This window comes from Crotalus tigris, unplaced genomic scaffold, assembly GCF_016545835.1.
Source record: "Crotalus tigris isolate CLP2741 ecotype Arizona unplaced genomic scaffold, ASM1654583v1 scf7180000017792.2578787, whole genome shotgun sequence".
Classification (NCBI taxonomy): domain Eukaryota; kingdom Metazoa; phylum Chordata; class Lepidosauria; order Squamata; family Viperidae; genus Crotalus; species Crotalus tigris.
The window spans coordinates 2529855-2543123 of NW_024096639.1; the positions used below are offsets into that span (position 1 = coordinate 2529855).

The window sequence follows — 13269 nt, forward strand, 5'->3', positions numbered from 1 at the left end:
CAACATAAACTAAAAAGCAAATAAAACTCAATAAGTAAAATCCTTTATCCGGCTCTGTCCGCTTTAAAAATCACTCACCCGATCATTTTAGGCGCGGAGATGGTAGCGGCGTTTCACTTTGTTTCCGAGGAAACAAAAACAGCTGGGAGGCGGAGGCAACACGAACTCCGAGGGAGCCTCTTTTCACTCTATTCAAGAGAGTCTATTCTAATGGCTTTCAAACGCCAATAGAATAAAAGGGAGTAGCACAGCTAAGAAAAAGGGGGGAAAAGTGGCGAACTGCGTTGTTTGGCGACCCCCGTGAAATGGTCGTTTGACCCCAAATGGGGTCCCGACCCACAGGTTGACAACCACTGGTATAGCAGGAAAAATGTATTGATTTTTGACATTAGCTGTTTCTTTTTGAATGCCATCTTTATGCACATGGCTTATAAATATTGCATACTTTTATTCACAAATACAAGTGCCAATGAAACTTTAATCCCCAGAAATATTATATCCTTTGGCTTGAAGGCTACTTATACTTCACACCTCCTTTGTTTATTAAACCTAAGTTATATGGCACTTTCCAAGAAAGATCAGATTATTAAATTCTTGCTAACTCTTGTCTTTAATGTCTTCTTGTAAATCCCATGTTGATTCCATGTCTGACATAATCCCTTATGGGAATAGTTCCAAAAGCAATTCTCTGAAGAAATCTATTAAATCCAATACTAATAACATAAACATATATACATACACAGGTTTAACCTAGCTATACTCTGGTATACCTAATTACAACCATTTGGATGCAGTATACTTATTGTATATCCTATTATAGTAGTGGAAGATGAAAACAAAATAACCAGTGCCTCTAGAACTATAGGCCTTTGTAAGACCATAAGGAGCACCATAATGTTTGAAATAATCCTTGGCATTTAATGCAGGGATATTATGATGAATCACTTTAGTTTCTTCCAGGATACAGGACTACCGACCTCCAAATTAAGGATTTAGTATCTAAAATCAATAATAATTTAAAGAAATATATAGAATCATGGATTTTCTGTGGAGAATGTTATACTAACCTCCCCAGAATGATGCTTTCTAAAGATTTTGACTACTACACCATCCCTGCTAGCAATAGGAACTATAATTCAGTATCTCCGAAATTTACTAGAATAGGGAAGGTGTGTAATTTGAGATATGTACTAGCATTACTGATGTTTTAAACTTCTTTAGCAGGGATCTTCAAACTTGGCCCTTTAGCAGGGATCTTCAAACTTGGCCCCAGCATGCCTGGCTGAGGAATTCTGGAGCTGAAGTCCACAAGTCATAAAAGGGCCAGATTTGAAGACACTTGTTCTTTAGTGTAGATCAGTGGTGGCGAACCTATGGCACAGATGCCAGAGGCGGCACTCAGAGCCCTCTCTGCGGGCACGCGTGCCGACGCCCCAGTCCTAGGCTTTCATCTGGGTTTTATAAAACCTTTTTGCTTTAGGCCTCTGCCGCCGTGTGCAAAAAAAAAAAGGTTCAATCAATCAATTTCAACTTCTCGCGGGAAAAAAAATCTTGCAAAGTTGGAAATGATTGATTAAACTTTTTAGTCCCACCCAGTCTGCTGTTACCACAGCAGCCACGCCCAGCCAATGGGCCACACCCACCCGGCACCCGACGATGCATAAGTGGGTTTTGGATTACAGCTTGGGCACTCGGTCTCTAAAAAGTTCGCTATCACTGGTGTAGATTATAATAGTAATAATTAAGCATTCAAAAACTGGTCTTTTATTTTAATTAGTAAATGTAGTCACCCAAGATGACTTTGATCTTCTAGAGTCCCTCTCTGAACAATCTCCAGAGACCCTCTTTGGGGAAAATGGGTAGTTCAGAAATATGAAAAATAGATAAAAATAAGATAATTGATTTAGTATAGTCACAAATAATTCAGATTTCATTAAATAAAATAACAGATACTAGGAAGTGGGCTCACATCAATTGTTTGGCCTAAAGTTACCCATAAAAATAAATTAAGAAAGGAACAATAATTCTTGCACAGAAATTAGGAAGTTATTAAACTGAGTGTCTATGGAGATTCTCAATCATCCAGGAAATGGTTGTCCCAAAGTAGTTCAGAACAGAAGAAGATTCTTGGATGAGAAGTGAGATATCTTCAAAGGAATAACCCAAGAAAGTCTAGTTGCCTTTGGAAAAAGCACCTTTGAATTATTAAAGTAAGAGATTATGGGAGGGAAAGGCTGGTGCTCACAGAAAGCTGACTTTTCCTTTCCAATCATCAGAAATCTTATTTTAAGAAGCATTATTTCATTGCCTTTCAGCAAAAAGGTTCAAATCTAAATTGTGGGTTTGCATACAGTGATATATGAATACATACATAATTCTGCAAATGCAACATATTTACTGCTCTTGCGGAAATCCTCTCCTGCCCTCCCCCCAAGAAGAGTGTGAAAGTGATGAAGATTCCTCAGTTAAATTTTGCTTCAATGAAGTAGTAAGAGTTGAAGGACATACATCAGACCAAGCTTTTGCATTTTAGTTATTTTTCTCTTTGACATTTATTCTCAAGGTATTTATTCTTATGTGTACTAGACCTGTAATGTTCCAAATCTGTTTTTCAATTCAAGCTAGGGATTGCATTCAGAGACAAATGGTAATATCTTTATGTGTTTTTCCAGGACGTCATTGTTGGCAGTCTAATTTCCTTATTTTTGACTGCAATTGCCTGTCCTACCTGGGATATCGTGGATCACTTGATGCTCACCAGCCCTTTCTGTCCAGCATTCTGCATCATTGTGCCCCTCTTTTTGTGCTACAATTATCCCAGACTAGATTATTACAGTCCAACTAGAGCGGATACCACCACTATTCTGGGAGCTTCTGCAGGAGCAATTATTGGATTTTGGGCAAATAATCTCTATGTTTCAAATGCCGCATCTAAAGATGTCCCACACAGTGTTTCTTCTATCACTATTGAAATCATCTTGCTAGTGCTTGCAAAATTTATAGTGGGGATTGGTCTTTTAATGATCACACGGCAGATTGCCAAAACTGTTGTTCGTAAATCATTATGTTCTTGGCACAAGGTTTCTAACAGTGATGCTGTAGGTATGCGGCAAATAAAAATTGAAGTACCCTATAAATTTATAACCTATTCTTCTATTGGTCTCAGTGCTACAATGTTTGTGCCACTAGTATATACATTTTTTGGTTTAAATTGAATGCTATGCATTTGTTTTTTTAATTGTCCAGATTAGGGGCTGCAGATTAAAAATATTTGCAATAAATGAGGGTTGGGGTGATGGGAGGAAAGAATACGCCTTTTGCATAAACTCTTTAGGATTACTAATACTGGATACTAAAGATAGGATTTAGTTATGCTAGTATTCAGTGTGAGAGAGATGGCCACAGACCAAAAAAGAAAAATATACAGGAATGGTGATTAATTCTAGAGTTAGCAGCTGAGAGTTACCAGCTTTGCAAGTTTGCATTGAGGGAAACCAGTATCAGTCTTCGACAGTTTGTAAACATATGTGAATGGGAATAAGTATAGCCCATGATCTTCCTTGAGGATGCTGCACTATTACTCTAGGGTTTAAATGACCCTCCCAGTCTCCAACTTAACCTTTTATCTTACGTATCATAAGAATACAGGTCTGAATTTTCATTTTTCTCTGATTTGTATTTTGAATAAGAAGCGGTCTGAAAGATATTGATTGTATGAAGACATATTCTTATATCAAAATACTATAGACGTTTCTCAGGAATGTAGCATTGACAGCATAAAGGAAGCAGCATTTTACATTGTAATGCTAATACAAGAGAAAGGTGCTGAGTTGTTTCTAAGTTTTTTCCTGCTTATTCATGTTCTAAACATTACAGATGAGCATGGATGGATAAGGTGATTGATTATAAGAAAGAACTTATGGAGACTGAATAGTTCAGTAATGCTACTGATCAATTATTCTTTTGTATTCACATTATATCTGGAACAGAATACAGCAAAACCTCCATTTCTTAGATATTAACAGATTTTAGATAAAAAATGTTTTTGTTTGGACTTCACCTCTATTCACTTACATCACTAATGTAATATAATTACATAAATGAGGTAAACTATATACATTGGAATTTAACAGACATCTGAAGGATATGCTAAATCATGGTTTTATTGTAATGACCAATGCATTATTTAATTAAGTAGGGAAATTCTATTTCTGAACTATACGTTGTCTTACCAACAGCTTTGGGTTTGCTTACATAACTGTTTTTATGAATAGCACCTAGTCTATGCTGTTCAACAAGACTGCATGTATATGTTCTGATTTATAAATTATACAATTTCTATTTTTGTATCATTTTACTGTAATATGCTAAATATATAATCTGAAAAAATACCATCAATTGCTACATTCAAATTATGTGTTTCTAGATTTTTTAAAATTCAAACGTATGTCACATATCTGTATCTGTAGTATACTGTATAGCAAGAGGTTATTTCAAAGTATAAATGCCAAATGCTCTTAGCAAGGAAGCTTTAACAAATGCAGTATTTTCTGGTTACACTTTTAGTTCATGTAGAATCTGAATTAAAATGTTAAACAAGCTTGCTTGCAAACATATAGAATTAGATACTGAACATTAGGCAGTGGGCTCGGGATTAACATTTAAAGCAAGCATACAAATCCTAGAACCTTGCCTTCATTAATTTGATCACTCCATCCAACTAGTCTATGCATTAAAGGTATTGGGAGTTTATTTAACAAGTGAACTTCTCAACATAAATCAGTACTGTCCAAAATTTTGCTTCAATTCCCTGTAATCTCAACATCGCACAATTAATCCAAAATGGGGGTTCACCTAGGATCATTAGTTGGTCATTTTTTCATCAAAAAACTTATATACTGAATATGAAAATGCAAGAAAACATCAACTTGTCTAGAAGACAAAAATATCTTTTAGGCATTTGCAACTATATACAAATGACAGAGCTTTCTTATTCTATTTTCTTCATTGATAGTATAGGAAAAAGCAGAAACAATGGATAATTTACTCTGTAACATATAACTGCTTGCAATTGTCTCTACTACAACTAAGGATAAATGAGTAGGCAAATATATTTATTTTGACCCCCTTTTTAATAGACTAAAAATTTATGGTATAGCTACCATGGGGAAAAAAGCTTACATACAAGCTTTCAAGAAACATGTATGCTTTTAATCAGGAAAAATTTAACCTCTCAATATAGTTCACATTTGTTTTTATAAATTATCACTCTATTTGGAGCAGCTGCAATAAGTTAACAGTCTACATTTCAATCACTGAAACTATTGGAGGAAACACAAAATATTTAGCCAATACATATTTACGATACTTGACTGAATTTGCCTTATTTTTTAAAAAAGAGTGATGTCCTTAAGTGTTAAAAAGAGCCTTTAACTGATTAATAAAACCTTTCATTACAGAAAGAAACATTTTAAAAACCTAATAAAGCCTAATGTACATTGATCTAATACTTTGAAATACAGAGAACTACCAGGCAGTAGCAAGACAAAATAAAATGGAGTATGAAGTTGGACCAAAAGAGGATTTTCTTCTTACTGGAAAGGCTCAATTGTGATTTCTAGAGCAGAACAGGGTATGGTGAGTTCAAATTTCGTGACAACATCAGGATGAAGAACCCCCAAGTTCCCAATGCTCTGTCCTCTGGCAAAAATCTCAGCACAGCGACCAGGAAAGAAAGCAGAGTCTGAAAGCAAATAAAGGGATGATAAAGGTAGTATTTTTAGGAACAAACAGAAATCAGAGATAAACTCTAAAGAGCACCTAAGATCATTTCAGCTGGAATGGTGGCAAATCAACGAAAATGCTTTCCCACTTTAGAGTGTTAACAGAATCGAGAGAAAAAAAAGCATTTGAAAAGTCAAGCCTTTTTTTAGAAGTCAGGAAACAAAACCTGTTTAAAATTCAAATCTACATTTTCAAAACAAGGTGCCCAAGTAGTTAATTAAAAGGTTAAAACTTTTAATTACTAGGTAAAATTAGGCTACAGATTCAGATAATTACAACTGAAATAGCCGTATTATAACCCCGCTTGCATTTTTTTTCACTGTAATCTCAATAGAATTTCATAATTTAATGATGATATTTTAAAGTAATAATGTAAATACTGTACTGAGAAAATGTCCACAGGATTCCACTTCGATGAAATATTTTGTGAAATTAATTTGAAATGTTTTTCATTAGATTAATAATCTATGGTTGTGAATTACAGTATAAAATATGTGGGTCTCACAACTGCACTTCCTCGGATGTTTCATCCTAAAACATTATCTGTCTGTTTATATCTTTCTATCTCACATTGGGTTTGTAAAGAAACTTATTATTAGTAGGCTTATATTGCCACATTCTGAGATTTTTCAGTTGTATTACATTGTAAAGTCATGCACAAGGCAAAGGGGAAAGGACTAGAAAATAATCCTTAAAAGTTCACTAGAAGGAGTATTTGTAAAATGATTAATATTAAATATAGCTGATTAATGCAAGAGTTCAAAGAAGCATTTTTTTTAAAAAAAGAATCAGCTACTGTATTAGAAAACATTTCCATAAATTATCTCAAGCTTAGTGGATCAGAAATAATCTCATAGTGTCTTTAGTTGTCTCGCAAATGTGTACTTGTGAAAACAGCATGATGTGAGAAGCTGAATTATAGCAACACCACTTTATTTAGATTTATGGGTTCTGCCACAAGGAATAAACAATACAGAACTGAAATAATGTCAATATATAATATAATGGTCGCCACTAAATCACTTGTTTGCTTGCAAACATGTCCAGGGACAGAGTTGGAAAAATATTACTTTAAAAGGACTTATACAATACTATGCAATGCAGGCTGGAGGAATCTCTTTTCATACCCTAGCTACGATTATTTAAAAGTTACACTGCAGTATCCTTTTAAATCTCTACTACTTTACAAAAAACAATTAAAATTTACAAATTACAAAACTATCATGGAAGGCTAATTTCTCAGCAAAAGTGCTCCTCTGTTCACAACAGAAGATGCATGCTAACAGACTGACCTAATAATTAATATGCAAATAGGAATTAACCAAAATGGGTATGCAGAGTGTTATTTCTCACAGGTAACAATTTTCTTATTTATTTGATTATCAATTTATCTTTTTTGGGAGATTTACAACAAGTAAAAAATGCATACTGCTCAGAATGCGTTGGCATAAAATAATTGCCACATTTCAGTATGATAGCAAAGCTGTCAATAAGCTTGAATTGTTTTAAGTACCAATAATGTGCACACAATTTCTGTTAAAATTACATGAACTAAAATTCCCACAGAATGTTCCTTAATGAAACCAGATTTTAGTAATCTTGAAAGATTTCATTTTCAAATGCAAACATAAAAATGGCTTATGTGAAAAAAAAAAAAATCTTCAGCCCAATGGCATCTGCGTCTTAACTAGGTGGTAGCAGACATCTGGCCATACATGTTTTCAATATATTAACTGGAATTTAATCCTCTATAAATTCAAGTCCAATTTTGTGGTTAGGGTCAGCAAACATGTCAGTTCCTATTATAAGAAAGTTCTCCATGAACTAGTGCACATAAATTGTTATCTTCCATAGTAAAAAAAAAAAAAAATGCAAAAAGGCTTCCTGTGAAACATTATTTTCCATGGTAAAAAAAATCACAAACTTTATCAAGTCTTTTCTTGGTAACTACTGTATTTTGTTGGTTCATAAGAGTTCTTCTGTTCTAATAGTCAAATCTGGGGGCCAATGGCTGGGAATCACTAAACTATAGAGTCAGATATATTGGCAAGCATGTCTAATAGATCAAAATTGTATTATATGATGCAGTAAAAGATGACGGAATCATATAAAAATACACATATTAAACCTCTACTTTAAAGCCCATAAAATTAAGATCTTATTACATGCTTTTAAACTCAAATGCCTCAAGGAATCCAAGAGGAAACTAAATTTGAAATGTATGAGTGCTATAAAAATAATTAAGAAAGATAAAGCATAAACTATCTCCAAAGATTTTAGATAAATATATGTGCCTTCTGAAAATGGCAGCCCTAAAACTTGTTAAACCCTACAACACCCAAATAAGAAACTAGAATCAATGTTCCATAGTAAGAAAAAGATTTCTGCAATGCTTTGAGGTTCAAAGAATTCTGTTATTAAACTTATGTCCCTAAGACCTGATAATTGTCTTTGTGTTCTAACTCCAAGACTGCTTTGATTATTCAGGGGATCTTTCTTTGGTCACTAATCCAATGGAAAACCTGGTCTTTAGCCTATTTTCTGGTTAATTGACCTTCAAAGAGCTTGTTGAATTCTCAGTGTGCTTTACTGTCAAATATACATAGCTTCTTTTCTCTATCAAACTCCTTTCCATATTTGGAGTGAAAAGATTAAGGAAATGATATAGGATCAGAGTTAGCATCAGCTTTAAAGATTATACTGATTCAACTCATAGCTTGAAAATAATGTAAACAAAAATTAGATATCGGGCTTCAATAATTAAGAGGAAGAAATGAGCTATTCAGTATGATTATTAAAGGCTCAATCTAAATATTAATGTTTATTATCTTAACATGAAATAGAAAAAAATGTACTACAGTACTCATTGATCCGAAATATGGTACATTCATAAATCACATCAGGACTGATTTCATAAGGCCAAAAAAAATTAGTATCTTTTCTGCGTAGTATAAACAAATCTTTTTCTGAGCTTATGGAAGGTTAATGTAATCTAACTACTCAAGCTATAAATATGTAGAAACTGGAGCATGGAACCAAGGAATAAATATCAAATGTTTGCAAATATATGAAAGGACAACTTCAAAATGCCAGATATACTATTTATTATTTATTGTTGAAATTTATAAGACTGCCCATTCTGGGTGGGATATAGCATAAAAATGAACAATAAATGAAAATGAAACAGAAAAAAACCCATATACACTGAACATATAAAATATAAAAATACAAAATGTGACCAAGCAATATAGGAAAGCAAGCTAAAGGGCGCTCTCACTCAATTGGGTCCTAATGCCTGGAGGAAGAGCCAGCAGATTTCCTAAAGATAGTAGAGTTGGGGTTTGGCATATACTGGAGAGGTAGGGATCACTCCAGAGAAAAGGACAACCACAGAAAAGATATTTTTTTGAATGCTCATTAATTATATAGTTATAACAAATTTATTAAATTTTGCAATTAAGTAAAATTGTGCAAGTAAAATATAACAAAATACAGTTGTTATTTCTCCACTTTGCAATGTCTTTCCAACCTATTCTCCACTGCAGCTTTTCCATGAAAAAAAATGGGATTTTGCATTTCAAATAATATAATCTATTCTCTACTATTCCTTAACATCTGTAACATACATCCCATATGAAAGCATAAGAAGAAAAAGAAGTTTACTATTTACAAAACAAATGCAAACAAGTAAACTGATCTGTGTAAGGAAACTATTGGAAGAGAAACAGTTAATAGCCACTAAAGTTCTTAATACATGTAAACTAATCCTCTAATTCAACAAGGGCCTCTCATCCCTTTTTTGAAGATCAAAAAGAAAACTTTCTTACTTTATATTTGAAATCAGTGGGAACAGGTGTGGATTCTGGATAGGTATGCAGATGAAAAGGTATAATTACCTAGCTAATCCACTTCATAATCAGGGGGTCTGAATTCCCATTAAGAGGAAACATTTCACTTTCATAAATTTTGTAAAGGAGTATATTATTAATAAAATAAAGCTTAATACACATTAGTGTTTACATCCACTAGCTAATATCTTTCTACAGCAGAATATAATTTTCCAGTGGTAATTTCATGTAAAATGTAAAACAGATCAAACAGTTACACACACTGTAAAATATAAGAGAAACATTCCAGAAGCTAAACTCAGACTCTGGTTTTCCAGACTATTTATGTTTATTTCTATTTACATTTCATATTTCTAAACCACCCATCTCCCTCAAAGACTGATCTTCCAATGAGGCACCCCATAACCTGCCAGTGGTGCCCCTTTTCATTCTGGGTCAGACAATCAGGGCAAGAACTAATTCAGCTTCCATCTACTGCTGCTCGTTGAGTCCCAGCAATTCTTGCTAGCATGGCTAATTGTAAACAATGCTGAGCCACAACATCTATGCTGTATCCTTGCTTTATGCAAAACAATATATAGACAGAAATCTAAATTTTGAAATGGCAATATACAGATTTATAGGTCAAAGTTTCTAACTACTACTATGAAATCAGTTACAAAGAGTGCAGTGGCTCACATGGTTAGGACACTGGATTGGCGGTTAGCAAGCCCGTGACTTGAGACCCGAGTGCTGCTGCCTAGTGGGGTGTGCTCTCGTCATTCGTTCCAGGTTCCTGAAGGGAACACGAAAGGAGCACTGGGCAACAGTTATGTCACCAGCTAATCCTTTCACCCCGGAAATGCCTTAAACAGTGTCATCGATACAAGTGGGATGGGAAGGAATCAGTTAATGATTTTAGACTGTGCACGCAATTAATTGGATTTAAAGCAAAAAAGATGATTTGAGAGAGGGTGTGCTTGCAAAGGAGCTCATGTGATAGACAACCAATTCCAGAAAAATATATGTTTGAGAAATCAACAACCCCACCCCACCCCAAAGCTTTCTACTACACCCTGTTAGCATTTCTTTACCTCAAATATTCCTCTCCCCAGGGATCATACTGCCACCTTAGGGCCTAGGAAAATGCAAAATTGTAATGAGTAGAGCATGCATACCTACAAACCATCTGAAGCAGCACCTTTTCGGCCTTGAATCTGAAGCACTACACCTCCCTAAGATGTGAACTATTCAACGTAGGTTATGGATGGAAGAAGGCTTAGTAAAGGGTATGTTTTACAATAAAATATCTTTACAACTCTGTTATCCATGTACCATAATATAATGTGTTTGTTTCTAAAAAGTGGAGTTGGATCCAATTCAGGGTTGCTTTTTAAAAACATAGTATATGTCACATTTACTTTATTCATTTATGACAGTTCATATGATGAATAATCCATTTCACTCTGTAAATCAAAACTTTATGCAATCCAATATGGAGCAGGTAAAGAACAGAAAGTATCTCTTAATTCTATAAATAATTCTCTCTTGTAGTCAGAGTTTCTGCAGATCAGATTTTGTGTTCCATTTTTCAGCATGGAAAAAGGAAGAGAGGGAGGAAGGAAGGTATTTTAGCACTATAGTCTGCCAATTCTCCCGGTAGTCTTAATCTAAGACTAACTCTTGTATTGAGTTCTATGAATGCAGAAACACCTGCTAGTCAATTTATTCATGGTTGGCAATTTTCATGCTATTTAACTATAATCTGGTCAATTAGGAAGTGACATGATAAGTATCTCTTTAAAAAACATGTTTATCAAAAATATGGCTGGTATTTTTATTTGGGCTAAAGATCACATAGAATGAGAAGCATTAGCTATGGAAATAGGTCCCTTATTGTCTGAAAGAAAGTTAATGGAATTAACTACCAACAGAATGAACTAAAATTTTAAAATAGCAAAAAATACTGACTACCAACCTGTAGCTTTATTTGGACTATTAACTATTCAGTAAATTATAACCCATCATTAGTGTCTTTTATCTGAAGTTTTCTAGAGTTCTAGGAGTTGGAAGCATAATAATTATAATTTAATGTTGTTGCTATTTAATATTGGAAATACAGATGGAACAAGCAAATATGTTCTCACAATCAAATACATCTCAATCTAACCTGTGTAAGTAAAAGTTCTGAGACAATTGTGGAATTTTGTCAAAAGATTCAACATTATGCTACTGTAAAGGTCTCTATGAAGTAACTATGAAACAGTAGCTATACTAAGCTTTCCAGTGACCCAAAGGCCAAGAAGGAAGTGTCACAGATACCGTTTCAGGTTTCCAGTGATTGCTTGTCTGTATCTTGATAATAACAAAAGAAGGACAATTTTTAAAGTTATCATTAATTTTCTCTCTTTTACGTGTACTTTTACTTTCAAATGGGAGGTATTATAGTGGCACAATTACACGAGTTAACATCTAAAAACACCACAGTAAAATTTTTGATGCAATGGAATGTTTAGTATGTTTCTATTTTTTATTAAACATTTTGAATTATCTTTAATGAGAGAATTAAATAAAACACTGGGTATTAAGTAAATCCAGGAGGAAACATACTTGAACCTTTTCATATCTGAACCTTTTCATACAAAAACATACTTTGCCTTTTAATACAAAGCTTAGTATACTAATCTTTTGTAACAAATCTTTATTTTGTCCTTTACACAAATTAATAATATATTTCTACCCACCTTTCTTCCAAGATATAACTCAATAATGGCACATTTAAGATTTTAGGTGGTTTACCATTTTGGTACTGATCAGACTAACATAGAAATGTTTATAGTAATCAGACTTAATGCATTAAAAGCATGCATCTCCAGCAACTAGTTAATACTAATCATATGGACCTAATCAATATCATATTGTAAGTAGATTTCTAATTATGTTAGGAGAGAAAATAGGAGTCAATGGAAAGGTAACTCTCCCAATATTACATTTAAACTCTTAACTTATTTCAGCTCAATTCTGGATCACAATTATTCCTGTGACTCAAGTTAACTTTGTCTGAAGTAAGAATGAAAGTTCAAAAATTTATTCCTTAAGCTTTAGAAAATATTAGATATTATTCTGCAACTGAGTTTTAAAAAATATGAACTTACTTAGGGTGTACAAGGCCTGACCAAAGCAGTCTGCAGCACATCTGTTCCACAAAAACCATTACTTACTGTAGATTAGAGTGTGACAAATCAAATACAAATGTTTCAAATTTTGGTTTCTTTCTTCCCTGGGTTTTTACAACTGCAGCATGATTTATTTTTTTAAAAAAATAGATATACAGCTCCACATTTGACACACCTTAATAATTTTTCCTTTCCAAATATTTCAAAAGAAAAATGGCAGAATGCAACTATTGTTAGCAACTGGTCATGCCAACAATCCTAGGATTTGCAATCTAAAATTAAGCATGGACCTGCAAATTTAAAATCTATCATTGCATGGAAATATAATCATATGTAGTTATAACTAAAGGAGTATCGACACCCTAATGTATATAAGGCCTAACAAAAGCAGCTTGGGAGGGCTGGTGTAAAGATACAATAATTCAAAAAACCAAACCTGGGGTGGATCTTCATTATTTTAAATCAGTGGATCAAACTGATGA

The 13269-nt window shown here is 33.7% G+C and overlaps 2 protein-coding genes across 5 annotated transcripts in view; one reads left to right on the forward strand and one right to left on the reverse strand.

Annotated features, from left to right (window-relative positions):
- Positions 1–4398, forward strand: part of SGPP2 (sphingosine-1-phosphate phosphatase 2) — a 50120-nt gene extending 45722 nt beyond the window's left edge. For all 3 annotated transcript variants that reach the window (XM_039342474.1, XM_039342475.1, XM_039342476.1), the window contains exon 5: positions 2673–4398. In XM_039342474.1, the coding sequence (XP_039198408.1) occupies positions 2673–3215 (543 nt within the window). In that variant the 3' untranslated portion in view covers positions 3216–4398. The remainder of the gene's footprint in view (positions 1–2672) is intronic.
- A 715-nt stretch (positions 4399–5113) lies between these two features.
- The window catches only part of LOC120307589 (phenylalanine--tRNA ligase beta subunit-like), a 34199-nt gene continuing 26043 nt past the window's right edge, over positions 5114–13269 (reverse strand). For both annotated transcript variants that reach the window (XM_039342472.1, XM_039342473.1), the window contains exon 17: positions 5114–5743. In XM_039342472.1, coding sequence (XP_039198406.1) covers positions 5592–5743 — 152 coding nt within the window. In that variant the 3' untranslated portion in view covers positions 5114–5591. The remainder of the gene's footprint in view (positions 5744–13269) is intronic.